This window comes from Cetorhinus maximus, chromosome 10 (genome assembly GCF_964194155.1).
Source record: "Cetorhinus maximus chromosome 10, sCetMax3.hap1.1, whole genome shotgun sequence".
In the NCBI taxonomy this organism is placed as follows: domain Eukaryota; kingdom Metazoa; phylum Chordata; class Chondrichthyes; order Lamniformes; family Cetorhinidae; genus Cetorhinus; species Cetorhinus maximus.
Genome location: NC_135888.1, coordinates 130268081 through 130283006, shown reverse-complemented (window position 1 = coordinate 130283006; position 14926 = coordinate 130268081). Strand labels below are relative to the sequence as shown.

Genomic DNA, 14926 nt, shown 5'->3' with positions numbered 1-14926 from the left:
AAATGTCTTAACTTCCCACAGTTGTGGCACTCTGCCCCCCTCTGCTGGGCATTCTTCCCACTTGTGTAGGGTTTTCTGCCACACCGAGAGTATCTCAAGATGGCAGTTGCTGCGCTTTTTTTCACATTTTACAGGCTTTTGCTTCACTGCGCTTTCTCGTTTCCGTCTGACATATTGAATCGCTTTACTTATTTTTTTCCCGAGGGACATAACTTTCGATACAAATAACCATTCTGTTTTGCCCTCTGAGTCCAGTCTGTCGTGCTATTTACATTGACTCTGTGAGAGTTAAATCTTCTTTCGTTTGCAAAAGATATGAAAGAGTTTAATCTAAGACCCCAACTACTATACAATCATGTATTAATTCATTTCTAAGGATCCCATAGTCACAATTCTCTGTAAGTCCATACAAGTCATTTATAAATGAGTCCATGGACTCACCTGGTTTTTGCCTCCTCATTAAATTTTGCTTGCGCGATGATCAAATTTTTTTGAAAACTGAAATACAGATTTAATACTTGGAGGATTTTCTTATACGAACTCGAAGCCTCATCGATGCCCTGCCTTGAATTAACATCATTTACTATGGTCCCTACTGTGTAGAGTGAAGTACTGACCTGATCCTTCTGGTCTTTCCTATGCAAATCTGAAGCTGTTCTGTATCTGCAGAATCTCTTCCTCCAATTATACCAGTGTTGAGCCTGTTTTCAGTCTTCAACGCTTTGGAAGGGTTCTGGGAGTGGCAATGTAGACTCCATGCTTACCCTAGGCTCTGGATGCAGCGCTGCTTCAGTAGTTTGGCTTGTAGATTGTGATCTTACTCACTGCTGTCTGGAATCCAGGTGTGTGTGTGTCAGTTTGCATCTGCGGCACCCACGATGCTCCATTCTCAGGTGAGTCTTCAATCTTTTTTGCTTCTTGTCCTTCTTCCAGGGACTTGTAGGTTTTTCCAGTCTGCAGTTGGAGTTTCTCTGGGCCTTTATGCTCTGTCCATTGCCACCATGTTTTGGTTGGTACACATGAACAGTCCACAGAAACCACCAGCTGCCATCATATTTCATCTTGGGTTCACGGTCTAGATGGGGTTTCTTTAGGGTTTGCCTGTTACCCTAAGAAAGCTACCACAGACTGTTATTCGTAAAAAAAACATTTTTGTTTATTTACAGATCTATGAACATCTCAGTACTCTACACAGAGTTGTACTTCTGCCTTCCACTGGATCGCAGTCTCTTAGTCATGTGACATTGCATCATAATTATATCAGTCGTTGTATCAGTATCAGGTGCTTCTGATGTTAACCCTTTACTTTACAGTTGGAAAAAGTTAGACAGTTCTCTTCGGAACAGAAAGGGTTAAGAGGTGGTTGAATAGAGGTCTTCAAGGTGATAAGAACTTTTGATAAAATAAACAGAGAAAAACTATTCCCTCTGGTGAGCTGGCCAATAAGCAGAGGTCAAATGTTCAAAATCATTGCAGAAAGATCCAGAGTGAAGATGAGATTTTTTTCCACTCAGAGTTGTCAGGATCTGGAATACTCCAGCTGGAAAAGTGGTGGAAGCTGAGTCTATCTATAATTTTACGAAGGGATTGGATAGGACCTTGGGGACGAGGAACTTACAGGCTATGGTCAAAAAACAGGGATGTGGGACTAAACAGGGCGGTTCTATCAAAGAGACAGCACACACACAATGGGCTGAAGAGCCTTGTTCTGTACTATAAGTGCAAGTTTCTATAACTCCAGGATAATAAGCCAGGATGTGACCCACAAAAGGCTTCCGGCTACTGGTCAACTGACACCCCAAGCTGGTGTTTGTTTCAAGATTGATGCTGGGCCAAACCCCTAGCAAGAGAGCACCCCATCCTCATAAAAAGCCAAGTCCAGCAATGTTAATGCCTATGGATGATGAATTCAGGATATTTGGAAGCCTCGGAATTTCACATCATACCCTATGCACAGGAAGGGCCCAGAGCTGACATTCCCACAAAGCTTGTTACAGGGCACACTTTAAGATGAAGGAAATTCATTATTCAAGTGGTTGGGTGACAATCTTAGACTCCCTGTGAAAGCCCGCCAGGGGTAGGAGGGAACATATTACAGAGAATTACATTGAATTTGCAGCACAGAAGAAGGCCATTTGGCCCAACTGGTTTATGCCAATGATTTTGCTCTACATGAGCCTCCTCCCACCCCTCTTTATTCCCCCTATCAGGCAGAATCTTTCTCCATCATGTGTGTTTACCTAACTTCCCCTTAAATGCATTTATACCATCCATCGGTTGGTCTGAGTGAGATGCTCCTGTGCTGTATATTCTACTTAATTACCTGACATCAGAACTTGGGCCTCGTTATATCGTCACAAGCTTGGTAAGTTGATGTTAGTTTTGTTTGTACAGGCAGCTTGAGCGTCTCAGCAGACTTAAGGCAAGTTCCACGTATGGAGTAGAGTTGGCAACAGGGGGAGAAAGGGGAAAGCAGTCCTGATCCTCCTGTGCTGGAGGAACTATTTTTAACAGTTTTAAAAAGGGAAACAGCAATTTTTTTATTGGTAGCCGCAGTGTTCACTAAAGAATTCCAAGTGGAACAGCTCAGATTCTCGTCATCCCAAAACAATCTCTTCTGGCTGCGGTAGTGACATCGCAAGCGCCGGCCAGGAGGATGATGATTGGGTAATTTCCCCCTTCAATTATGCTTGGAAACTGCACTGCTGCCATTGACTAGCATTGATTCTCTGCACGTAGGGCTGGATTTTCTTGGAGATGGGAAGACTGCAGATCTTTAGAAATGGCGGGCAGGACCCAGATGCGGAAGTTCTGACAGGCTTAATTTTTGTCAGCGGGGGCAGTGGGCAGGGATCACACAAGAGGGAAATCTGAACCCAACAGAGCCGTTTGCAATTAGTGCCAAGTACAAACTGACCCCATTTTGGCTGGTCCAATGGCCTTAACCCATGAACTGATGGAGTAGATGTAAATGCTCCTGAAGGGAGGATAAGGTCTGTTTAAGTGTCCTGATCTGAAGTTTTTAAAACCTCCGCTCATTAAACATGAAAAAAAACAAGCTGAAGCTATCAGTGAGAGTTAAAAAAATCCTCTTATGGATTGTTTTGATTGACAGGCTGTCTGGTGTAGGTTAGAAAAATAATTACCATCTGTTCATGCAGTTTTGATAGAAGCCTTTGTTGACATTTCCCAAGGTTTGGTATTAAGTCTTCATGAATGCTTGGCTGAGTGACAATTATCTCAGCAGGAGTCTCTGAGTTCACAGTTTGATTGACAGTTTAAAGAGGCTGTTAATAAATTAGCTGCCTTTGATATGGGGTCTGAATAGAAGTTTGTTTGTTTTATGAGAGATGGAATACTTGAGTGGATGGAAAAGTTTTGAATGGGTTTTTTGAATGGGAGCTTTTATTTCACTATCAAGTGTGTAGGAGTGAGACTGCATTAGGTTGTTGGAGGCTTATTGCTTCTCATCTCCACATGGCTCCTCAGGTCTGCCCAGGGTGGACACTCGGTGAGTTACTATGGAGGTGGCATGGAGGTATGGGGAGTGGGGGAATAGGTTGGCATGCAGGGGACATGGGGAAGGGAAGGGGAGTGAGGGGTGAGGGCTAGAGGGTCTAACAGCTTCTCAAACATCTGGGTCAAAGTCCCAGAGAACCAAGACAGGCCTTCTAACCAACCCGCCTTGACACTCACCCACCCATGTGCCACCTAGGATTTGTTTCTGGGGATTCAGCAGGCCTGACTCTATCCTACCCCTGCTTCCCCGGAGTGAAAATTGGGTCTAACGGGGCCCTTGAAACCGGGGTGGCATGCTGAGTGGGTGATTTCCTGCCTTGGTAGCTAAAATCCGGCCATAATCTTATATCATGTAACTATCCTCCACACACTGCTTTTTGCTGGAGAGATCACCCAGCTTATATTGGAAGATGATGCTGTCATTTCTCTCATGAGTCCTTTTTCTAGCAGATTGTAGAGACTCATTTTAAATAGTTCCTGTTTGCTCCAAGTCATGCCCCTACCTCCAACACATTGGCTGACAGCGATGCCAATCAACACTCTGATTTCTATCCATAAGCCTAAATCAGGCCTCGTTTACATATCTTACGCACCCAAGACCTGTTTTATTCAGTTGCCAGGAATGATTGAAAAATGGCTAGACACAAAAATTGGGTTGGGTCACTTTCAGGTATCCTTTGGGCACAGGATGTTGGTTCCCAAAATTGGCCTTAGTTAGCCTTATGGGCACAATAATATGGGCACAATAAGGTCTAATTTCTATTCCTTTGCTTCTTAACATCAGGAGGCGTGTAACAGCATAGTAATAATTGCCACCTTACAATAATAATCATACGTCATCATACAATGGTAATTAGGTATGATTACACTACGCAATAATAATTGATCATCACCTCATCCACATTCAGCAGCTTTACCATTACTGAATTCCCCACCATCAACATCCTGGGGTTTATCATTGAGCAGAAACTTAATTGGACTAGCCATATGAATATTGTTGGTACAAGAGCATGTCAGAGACTGGGAACTCTACATCAAGTAACTCACCTCCTGACTCCCCAAAGCCTTTCCACAAGGCACAAGTCAAGAGTGGAATACTCTCCACTGGCCTGAATCAGTACAGCTCCAACAACACTCACAAAGCTCAACACCATCCAGGAGAGAGCAGTTTATTTCATCAGCGCCCTATCCACCACCTTCAACATTCACTCCCTCCACCACCGACATGCAGTGGCAGCGGTGTGTACCATCTACAAGATGCACTACAGCAGCTCACCAAGTCTCCTTCGACAGCACCTTCCAAGTCTGTGACCCCTACCACTTAAAAGGGCAAGGGCAGCAGGCACATGGGAACATCACCAGCTGCAAGTTCCTCTCCAAGCCACACACCATTCTGACTTGGAATTATATCGCCATTCCTTCACTGTCGCTGGGTCAAATTTCTTGAACTCTCTCCTCAACAGCACTGTGGGTGTACCTACACCACATGGACTGCAGTGGTTCAAGAAGGCAGCTCACCGCCACCTTCTCAAGGGCAATTAGGGATGGGCAATAAATGCTGGGCTTGAGAACAATGCAAACATCCATGAACAAATAAAATAAAAACCTTGCATTAATAATTATTCATCACCTTACCTTTTACAAAGACGTATACACTGGTTGCTGTAACTCCATCAACAATCGATTCAACGAAGTGATAAAAGCAACGGTAATAGCCTGTGTCATTAGCTCTGGCTCCTATTAACGTGAATGTTTTGCAGTAATAATCTCTGTCCGATCCATCGCACTCCCTTACACTCACTATCCTTCCCCCAGGCTCCTCCGAGCAGTACGATGACGATTTTGTGTTGTCTTCAACTGCAAATTTCCCAGGCCAGGTCCACCCCAGAGGCCTCTGCCCTCTGAAACACAGAATAGAGAAAAGGCACCTTGTTTAATTCACCTTCATCTTCCGACCCAACTCATTTTTATTTGCACCTGATATCTGTCTTTCAGGTGAGACGTTAGATCGAGGCCTTGGCTGCCCATGGCCAAGGTATCGAACAGGAGCAGGCAATTTCTCCCTGGTATCCTGGGTCAATTTTTATCCTGAAACCAGCATCCTTAAAAACAGATTATCTGCCATCACCACATTGTTGATTGTGGAATCTTGCTGTATGTAAATTGGCTGCCTCATTTCCCTACGTTACTATGGTGACGACAACTCAAGGAGTATTTCATTGGCTGTGAAGTGCTTTGTGGCATCAGTGCTAAAGAAATGTAAATTATTTCCTTTCTGCATTCTCATAGCTTTCTAAATATTTTTTATATTCATTCATGGGATGTGGGCGTTGCTGGCAAGGCCGGCATTTATCGCTCATCCCTAATTGCCCTTGTTCAGAGGGCATTTTAACAGTCAACCATATTGCTGTGGGTCTAGAAACATAGAAGCTAGGAGCAGGGGTAGGCCATTCGGCCTTGCAAGCCTGCTCTGTTATTCAGTATGATCATGGCTGATCCTCCTTCTCAACGCCATATTCCCGCTTTCTCTCCATACCCCTTGAGGCCCCTAATATCCAAAAATGTATCAATTTCTTTCTTGAATATACTCAGTGACCTGGCCTCCATAACCTTCTGTGGTAGAAAATTCCATAGGTTGACCACCCTCTGAGTGAAGAAATCTTTCCTCATCTCAGTCCTAAATGGCCTGCCCCGTATCCTGAGACTGTGGCCCCTGGTTCTAGACTCCCCAACCAGGGGAAACATCCTCCCTGCATCCAGTCTGTCTAGCCCTGTTAGAATTTTATACATTTCAATCAGATCCCCTCTCATTCTTCTAAACTCTAGTGAATACAGGCCCAGTTGAACCAATCTCTCCTCATACGACAGTCCTGCCATCCCTGGTATCAGCCTAGTGAACCTTCACTGCACTCCCTCTATGGCAAGTATATCCTTTCTTAGGCAGGGAGACCAAAACTGCATGCAATACTTCAAGTGTGGTCTCACCAAGGCCCTGTATTACTGCAGTAAGACCTCCCTACTTCTGAACTCAATTCCTCTGGCAATGAAGGCAAACATACTACTTGCCTTCCTAATTGCTTGTTGTACCTGCCTAGTTACTTTCATTGACTGGTGTACAAGGACACCCAGATCCCTTTGTACATCCACATTTCCCAATATATCACCATTTAAATAATACTCTGCCTTTCTGTTTTTCACACCGAAGTGTATAACTTCATGTTTATCCATGTTATACTGCATCTGCCATGTGTTTGCCCACAGACACAACTTGTTTAAATCGCCCTGTAGCCTCCTTGCATCCTCCTCACAACTCATAACTCCGTCCAGTTTTGTGTTGTCAGCAAACTTGGAAATATTGCATTTGGTTCCCTCATCCAAGTCATTTATATATATCGTGAATAGCTGGGGCCCAAGCACTGATCGCTGCGCTACACCACTAGTCACTGCCTGCCACCCGGAAAAAGACCCATTTATCCCCACTCTCTGTTTCCGGTCTGTCAATCAATTCTCAATCCATGCCAGTATATTACCCCAATCCCATGTGCTTTAATTTTGCCCACTAGCCTCTTATGTGGGACCTTATCAAAAGCCTTCTTGAAATCCAAATACACCACATCCACTGGTTCTCCCTTATCTATTCTATTAGTTACATCCTCAAAAAACTCCAGTAGATTAGTTAAGCATGATTTCCCTTTCATAAACCCATACTGACTTTATCTAATCCCGTTAATGCTTTCCAAGTGTTCTGTTACCACGTCTTTTATAATAGACTCTCGCATTTTCCCCACTACTGACATTAAGCTAACTAGTCTGTAATTCTGTTTTGTCTCTCCCTCCTTTTTTAAAGTGAAGTTACATTTGCCACCCTCCAATCTGTAGGAACTGCTCCAGAGTCTATAGAATTTTGGAAGATGACCACCAATGTATCCAACATTTCCAGGGCCACTTCCTTTAGTACTTTGGGGTGTAGATTATCAGGCCCTAGGGATTTTTGAGCCTTTAACCCCATAATTTCTCTAGCACCATTTTTTTTAACTAATTCTGATTTTCTTCAATTCCTCCCTCTCACTAGACCCTTGGTTCCCCAACGTTTCTGGGAAATTATTTATGTCCTCTTTTGTGAAGACGGAACTAAAATATGTGTTCAATTCTTCTGCCATTTCCTTGTTCCCCATTATAATTTCCCCCGTTTCTGACTGTTTCTACATTTGTCTTTGCTAATCTTTTTCTCTTTTTATAGAAGCTTTTACAGTCAGTTTTTATGTTCCTTACAAGTTTACTCTCATACTCCATTTTCCCCTTCTTGATCAATCTTTCTCTCTGCTTTTGCTGAATTCTAAACTGCTCCCAATCCTCAGGCTTGCTGCTTTGTCTGGCAATTTTATATGACTCCTCTTTGGATCTAATACTATCCCTTAATTTTTTCTGTAAGCCATGGTTGAGCCACATTTCCTGTTTTATTTTTGCACCAGACAGGAATGAATAATTGTTGTAATTCATGCATACGTTCCTTAAATATTAGCCATTGCCTATCCACTGTCAACCCTTTTAGTAAGGTTCCCCAATCCATCATTGCCAACTCACGCCTCATAACCTCGTAGTTCCCTTTATTTAGATTCAGGACCCTAGTTTCGGATTCAACTTCTTCACTCTCCATCCTAATGAACAATTCTATCATTTTATGGTCGCTCTTCCCCAAAGGACCCTGCACAAGATTGTTAATTAATCCTTTCTCGTTGCACAATACCCAGTTGAGGATAGCCTGCTCTCTATTTGGTTCCTCAACATATTGGTCTAAAAAACCATCATGTACACACTCCAGGAAACCCTCCTCCACAGTGTTATTGCTAGTTTGGTTTGCCCAATCTATATGTGGATTAAAGTCATCCATGATTACAGTTGTACCCTTATTGCATGCATCTCTAATTTCCTGCTTAATATCTTCCCTTACATCTCCATTACCCCCACCAACATTTTCTGCCCCCTGTTCTTTCTTATCTCCACCCAAACAGATTCCACATCATGATTTTCCGAGCCAATATCTTTCCTCACTATTGCATTGATTTCCTCCTTTACTAACAATGTTACCCCAACTCCTTTCCCTATTTGTCTGTCCTTCCTAAATATTGAATACCCTTGGATGTTCAGTTCCCATCCTTGGTCACCCTGCAGCCATGCCTACATAATTGCAATTATATCATAACCGTATATATCTATTAGCTCTGTTAATTCATCTACCTTATTGTGCATACCCCGTGCATTAAGATACAATGCCTTTAGACTTGTATTTTTAACCTTGTTAGTCATCTTAGCTTTATTTTGCACTATGATCCCATTTGTTTCTCACCCTTATTTTTTCTGCCTTCCACTTTTGCTTCTTACTTTTCTGACTTTTGTTACCCCATTCTCTGTCTCCCTGCTCAGATTCCCATCCCCCTGCCATTCTAGTTTAAACCCTCCCCAACCGCACTGGCAAACAACCCCCACCCCCCATCCCCCGCCCCCGAGGACATTGGTCCCGGTCTTGCCTAGATGCAACCCGTCCTGTCTGTACTGGTCCCGCCTTCCCCAGAACTGATCCCAATGTCTCAGGAATCTGAATCCCTCCCGCCTACACCATTTCTTCAGCCTCGTATTCATCTGATATATCCTGTTATTTCTACTCTCGCTAGCACGTGGCACTGGTAGTAATCCTGAGATTACTACCTTTGAGGTCCTACTTTTTAATTTACGCCCTATCTCCCTATATTCAGCTTGTAGGAACTTGTCCCTTTTTTTACCTATGTCATTGATACCAATATGTACCATGGCCACTGGCTGTTCACCCTCCCTCTTCAGAGTGCTCTGCAGCCTCTCTGAGACATCCTTGACCCTGGCACCATGGAGGCAACATACCATCCTGGAGTCTCTTTTGCAGCCGCAGAAATGCCTGTCTGTTCTCCTTACTATTGAATTACCTATCACAATAGCCTTACCACTCTTCTTCCTCCCCTCTCGTGCAGCACAGCCACCCATGGTGCCATGGTCTTGGCTCCTGCTGTTTTCCCTTGAGAAGTCATCTCCTCCAACAGTATCCAAAATGGTACATCTGTTAGAGAGGGGACGGCCACAGGGGATTCCTGTACTACCTGCCTTCCTCTACTTTGCCTGGTGGTCACCCGCCCCCTTTCTGCCTGTTCAAGTCTTTACCTGCGGTGTGACCACCTCACTGAACATGCTGTCCACAATCTCCACAGTGAATCCACCTGCAGCTCCAGCTCAGACACACTTCCTGCACACGTGGGTGCCAGGGACACTGGAAGTGTCCATGACTTCTCACATAGCACAGGAGGAGCATTTCATGGGTGCGAGCTCTGCTGCCATGACTTCCCTTTAGATTAAGCTCGTTAGTTCCTCCCTTTAAAAAATACTAATTATGCTAGGGGCCTGATTCCACTCCAAACACTCCCACTATAGTCCAAAGTCCTCACCTTATTTTGTTTAAGGTAATGGACTGCAGCAGGTTAATTGGAAAAAGTAGAATTTCTCACCTGACCCTGCTTACCAATCAGCTGCCTCCCCTGCATTGCGTCACTTTTTGAATTGTGATATCCTCACGCCACTTACAGCCCCGAGTCTCCCCGGAACTCTTGCCCTGTCCTTGCATTGCTTTCTGCCCCAAGTCCAGCTCCCGCTCTTTTTAAATTTACGCTCTTTCAAAATCTCCGCTCTGACTCTCAGCTCTCGCTCCTTTTAAATCTTACCAAGGCTGCCGCTCCTCTCGTACTACCTCCCAGTCCCCCTCTGGGGGACCACCAGCTGCTTTATCTGCTTCATCCTCTCACACTCCCCCACTGACCCAACTCCCCAGCATGCGCTCAGTTCCAAAGCTGGCTTGGAGTCACATGTAGGTCAGACTAGGAAAGGACGGCAGATTTCCCTTCCCTAAAGGACATTAGTGAACCAGGTGGGTTTTACAAAAATCATTTCACGGTCACCTTTAGACTTTTAATTCTGGATTTTTACTGAAACCAAATTCTACCATCTACCATGGCAGGAATCAAATCCAGGTCCCCAGAGCATTATCCTGGGTCTCTAGGTTACTAGTCTAGTGACAATACCACTATGCCATTGCCTCCCCTAAATTGGAGGGAAACCAAGCAGAATAAGAGAGTGAAAATTATGAAAATTATAAACATGTTCATCCGTTATTCTGACTCAAAACTTCTCTCATCTGTTGTACCTTCCAAAAAAGGATGCCAACTCCAGTTAGATACATTCCTGGAGGTTTAACACATAACAAGTTGCAAGGACTAGGTTTGTATTCTCTTGAATTTAGAAGTTTATTAGGGTGATCTAATTGGAATGTTTAGGAACATAGGAACATAGGGGCAGGATTAGGCCATTTGGCCCATCAAGCCTGCTCCCCCGTTCAGTTAGATCATGGCTGATCATCTACCTTAACACCACTTTCCTGCACTACCCACATATCCCTTGATGTCATTAGTATCCAGAAATCTATCTTTCTCTGTCTCGAACACGATCAATGACTGAGCCTCCACAGCCCTCTGGAGTAGAGAATTCCAAAGATGCACCACCCTCTGAATGAAGAAATTCCTCCTCATCTCAGTCTTAAATGGCCTGCCCCTTATTCTGAGACTGTGACCCCTGGTTCTAGAATCACCAGCCAGGAGAAAACATCCTATCCACATCTACCCTGTCATGGCCTGTGAGAATTTTGTAAGTTTCGATGAGGTCGCCTCTCATTCTTCGAAACTCTAGAAAACACTAAGAATTTAAAATGATGAAAGGAGGAACTAGCGGGGTGATGAAGGTCCAGAACAAGTGGAAAACAGCCTTAAATTAGAACTTGGCTGCTCGAGGTTGATTTGAGGAAGTGCATTTCCACACAAGAAGTGGTGGAAATCTGGAACTCTATCCACCAGAACGCTATTGAGGCCAGAGTTCAATTTAAAATTTCCAAGCTGATATTGAAAGATTTTTGTTCAGCCAGAGTATAGAAGGAATATAAAGCCAAGTTGGATAAATGGAATTAGGATTCAGGTCAGCCATGATTGACGTGAATGGTGGAACAGACTCAAGGGGCTGAATGGCCTCCTCCTGTTCCTATGACCTCTTGCCTCCAACTGCCCCTCCCCTGGGCTCCTGTCTTTGGTCACCCAATGTATCCATGCTCATGTTGCCCTACATTCCCAGCCAATTGGACTCTTGATTGTCTGATTAGGTCAAACAGTCTTTCCCCACCACCAGCCTGCCCTCAGCTCCAATACTTTTACAATGAGTAAACAAACGTTTTGAAAGAAGGTGTTTTCAAGACACAATTTACTTAAACATGACCTATGACGTTTCTCCCAGTGGCTCACAGCAACTTCAAGAAGATTAATCTTCCCTCCCTGGAGACTCCAGGGCAATCCTGGAGGGTTGGCAACCCTAGTACCGGGCTGGTGTGTGTGGGGAGGGGGAGCCACTCAATCAGCTACGGCCAAAGAAATATGACACTCCGATTCAACAATCCTCATAGGATCAGGGAGTCTTCCAATACAACAGGGCACAATTCAGCCTCTGCCGTCCCTTTGAAAGAGAATCCCTTCCCCTGCCGTCTCATTAACTGTATTAATTTCCCTTTTAAAAGCTACTATTGAGTCAGCCTCCATAACTATTACTGGTAAGACTTTATACATAAAGAGAAAAAGAACTTGTATTTATACAGCGCCTTTCATGGCCCCTGAACTTCCCAAAGTACTTTCCAGTCAATGAAGTACTTTTGAAATGTAGTCACTGTTATCATGTAGGAAGATCCCTCTTGTGTAAAACATTTCCGCTAATCCCTCCCTAAGTTAGTTTGCCTTTGATCATAAATTTATGCCCTCTAGTTACTGACTCACCAACCAGTGGAAATAGCTTCCATGTATATTTCTGAACACCTCTACTCCACATCTCAACTCTCTATTTTTGTAAAAACAGCCTCTGTTTCTCTACTTCTGACTCTACTCCCTGACTCCAAAAACCTGCGTTCCTAAGGCGCTTGTTATATCCTAAGGACGTCCCGAAGCGCTTCACAGCCAATGGAGTACTTTAGAAGTGTATTCACTGCTGTAATGTAGGGAAATGTGGCAATTTGTGCACAGCAAGCTCCCACAAACAGTGATATTATTACTAACCAGATCGCCTGTTTCTCTTTAATGATGTTGATTGAGAGAGAAATACTGGCCGGGACACGAGGGAGGACTCTGCTGCCTCCGTAGTTGTTTACAAACTATTAAATGTCTAACTTCCTCCAGTTCCTGAAAAAGTAATTTTATTTCTCCCGCCACAGATGCTGCCCGATCTGCTCAGAGTTTTCAACATCTTCACTTTTTTTATTGCAATTTCTCTATTCTTTCCACATAACTAAAGTCTCTCATTCCTAGCTTCAGTATTGTAACGTTCTTCTGCATTCTCTCCATTGGCATCCAACCTGCTGCACAACTGGGCACAATATTCCATCTGCTGTCTATCTGGTGTTGAGGCACGATGGATCTGATTTAAATACGCCACTGCCCATTGGGAATGGTCTGTGGGAAGGGGATAAAATTCAAAAATTCAACCTCCCATCTCCAACCTGCCACATATTCATGGCCGTTTAAATTTTTACTGCCCCAAAATCAGGCCCCGAGGAGGCTTCTGCCAGGCCGGGGCCTAGTTAACCTTTGAACGTATTGGCTCGATGGTATTAACAATGCCGCAACGTAGAACTAGCCGAATGACATCAGTCTAGTGCCGTCAGCTCCCCCGCAACAAACCTGACGTGGGAGGCACTGACTGGCCAAGGTAAGTATTCAAGATTTGCTGCTTTTAGAACTGCTTATCTGTGGGGATTCTGGCCAGAGAGACCGCCAAAAGTTATTTCAACAGTACGTGCCATTAAGATCGTCCCAGTCTGGCCGTGTTTGTCAGCTGGTGGAATTCCCCTGCATCTTTCCCAGCTTGTTGATTTTTTTCATTCTTTCGCAGGATGTGGGCTTTGCTGGCCTGGCCAGCACTTTTATTGCCCATCCCTAATGACCTTTGAGAAGGCGGTGGTGAGCCGTCTTCATGAACCGCTGCAGTCCATGTGGTGTAGGTACACCCACAGTGCTGTTAGGGAGGGAGTTCCAGGATTTTGACCCAGTGACAGTGAAGGAAGGGCGATAGAGTTCTAAGTCAGGATGGTGAGTGGATTGGAGGGGAACTTGCAGGTAGTGGTGTTCCTATGCATCTGCTGCCCTTGTCCTTCTAGGCGGTAAAGGTCATGGGTTTGGAAGGTGCTGTTGAAGGAGCCTTGGTGAGTTGCTGCAGTGCATCTTGTGGATGGTAGACACTGCTGCTACTGTGCGTCAGTGGTGGAGGGAGTGAATATTGAAGGTGGTGGATGGGGTGTCAATCAAACGGGCTGCTTTGTCCTGGATGGTGTTGAGATTCTTGAGTGTATTGGGAACCACATTCCCCCATCAAAGCTGACCTGATGTCTGACCATCAGATGGTGTTGGAAGATCCTATCTAATTTTGAGTACCTACTTTGGATTGGATGGCGATGGAGAGAATGCAGAAGAGGTTGAAGGATTGATTGAGACAATAGGATTATGAGGAGACACTATTTAAATTGGGCATGGTCTCACTGGAAGAGAGAAGGTTGAGATGTGATGTGATTGTTATTAGGACTATAAATGGACTAGAAAACGTCAGCCGTGATGGGCTGTTTCACATTGACCAGAACAGCAGAACCCGAGAACATGGTCTGCACTTGAAAGGGTTAAATTCAAAACTAATCGGAGGGAACAATATAGCAAGTGCTATATTGCTCCCGAAGGAGATGGTGGAAGCAGACATTATTGATTCATTCAAATGCAAATCAGATAATAACACTTTGGAACCAAACCAAAAAATGCTGGAAATACTCAACAGGTCTGGCAGCATCTGTGGAGAGAGAAACAGAGTTAACATTTCAGGTTGTAACCTTTCATAATATTTTGGGATACAGTATATGAATAATTTTGAGATATGATTTATGGTGGGTGTGGTGTGTTGGGGGAACAGGTGACTTTGGTTGCTAAAGCTCTCCACAAGTGGGGGTTTTCCTCATTTCATGTCTGGATCTGTTCTAGACTAATTAATAAAGATTGATCACTAAGATTATTCAATAACTCCTCTGTTGTTGTATCAATTGATTACCAGGATGGTAGAAGGTGAACTAGACAGACCTTGGTATTTTAACATCCAGCTCTTCCTATGTTCCTAAGTGAGATCCCTGCAATTTGATGGAAATGAATAGCTGATTTGTTAAAGGATGTATATAAGGTCTCTAAAAACCTTCGCTCAATGAAACACTGCAGAAACAAGTTGATTGCTTTGCTAAAGTATAAGTGTTGCCAACTGAATGTTGATCCAT

The 14926-nt window shown here is 44.1% G+C and overlaps 1 protein-coding gene across 3 annotated transcripts in view; it reads right to left on the bottom strand.

Annotated features, from left to right (window-relative positions):
* Nucleotides 1–14926, bottom strand: part of flt4 (fms related receptor tyrosine kinase 4) — a 240299-nt gene that overhangs the window by 116082 nt on the left and 109291 nt on the right. For all 3 annotated transcript variants that reach the window (XM_078551154.1, XM_078551152.1, XM_078551153.1), the window contains one exon: nt 5155–5420. In XM_078551154.1, the coding sequence (XP_078407280.1) occupies nt 5155–5420 (266 nt within the window). The remainder of the gene's footprint in view (nt 1–5154; nt 5421–14926) is intronic.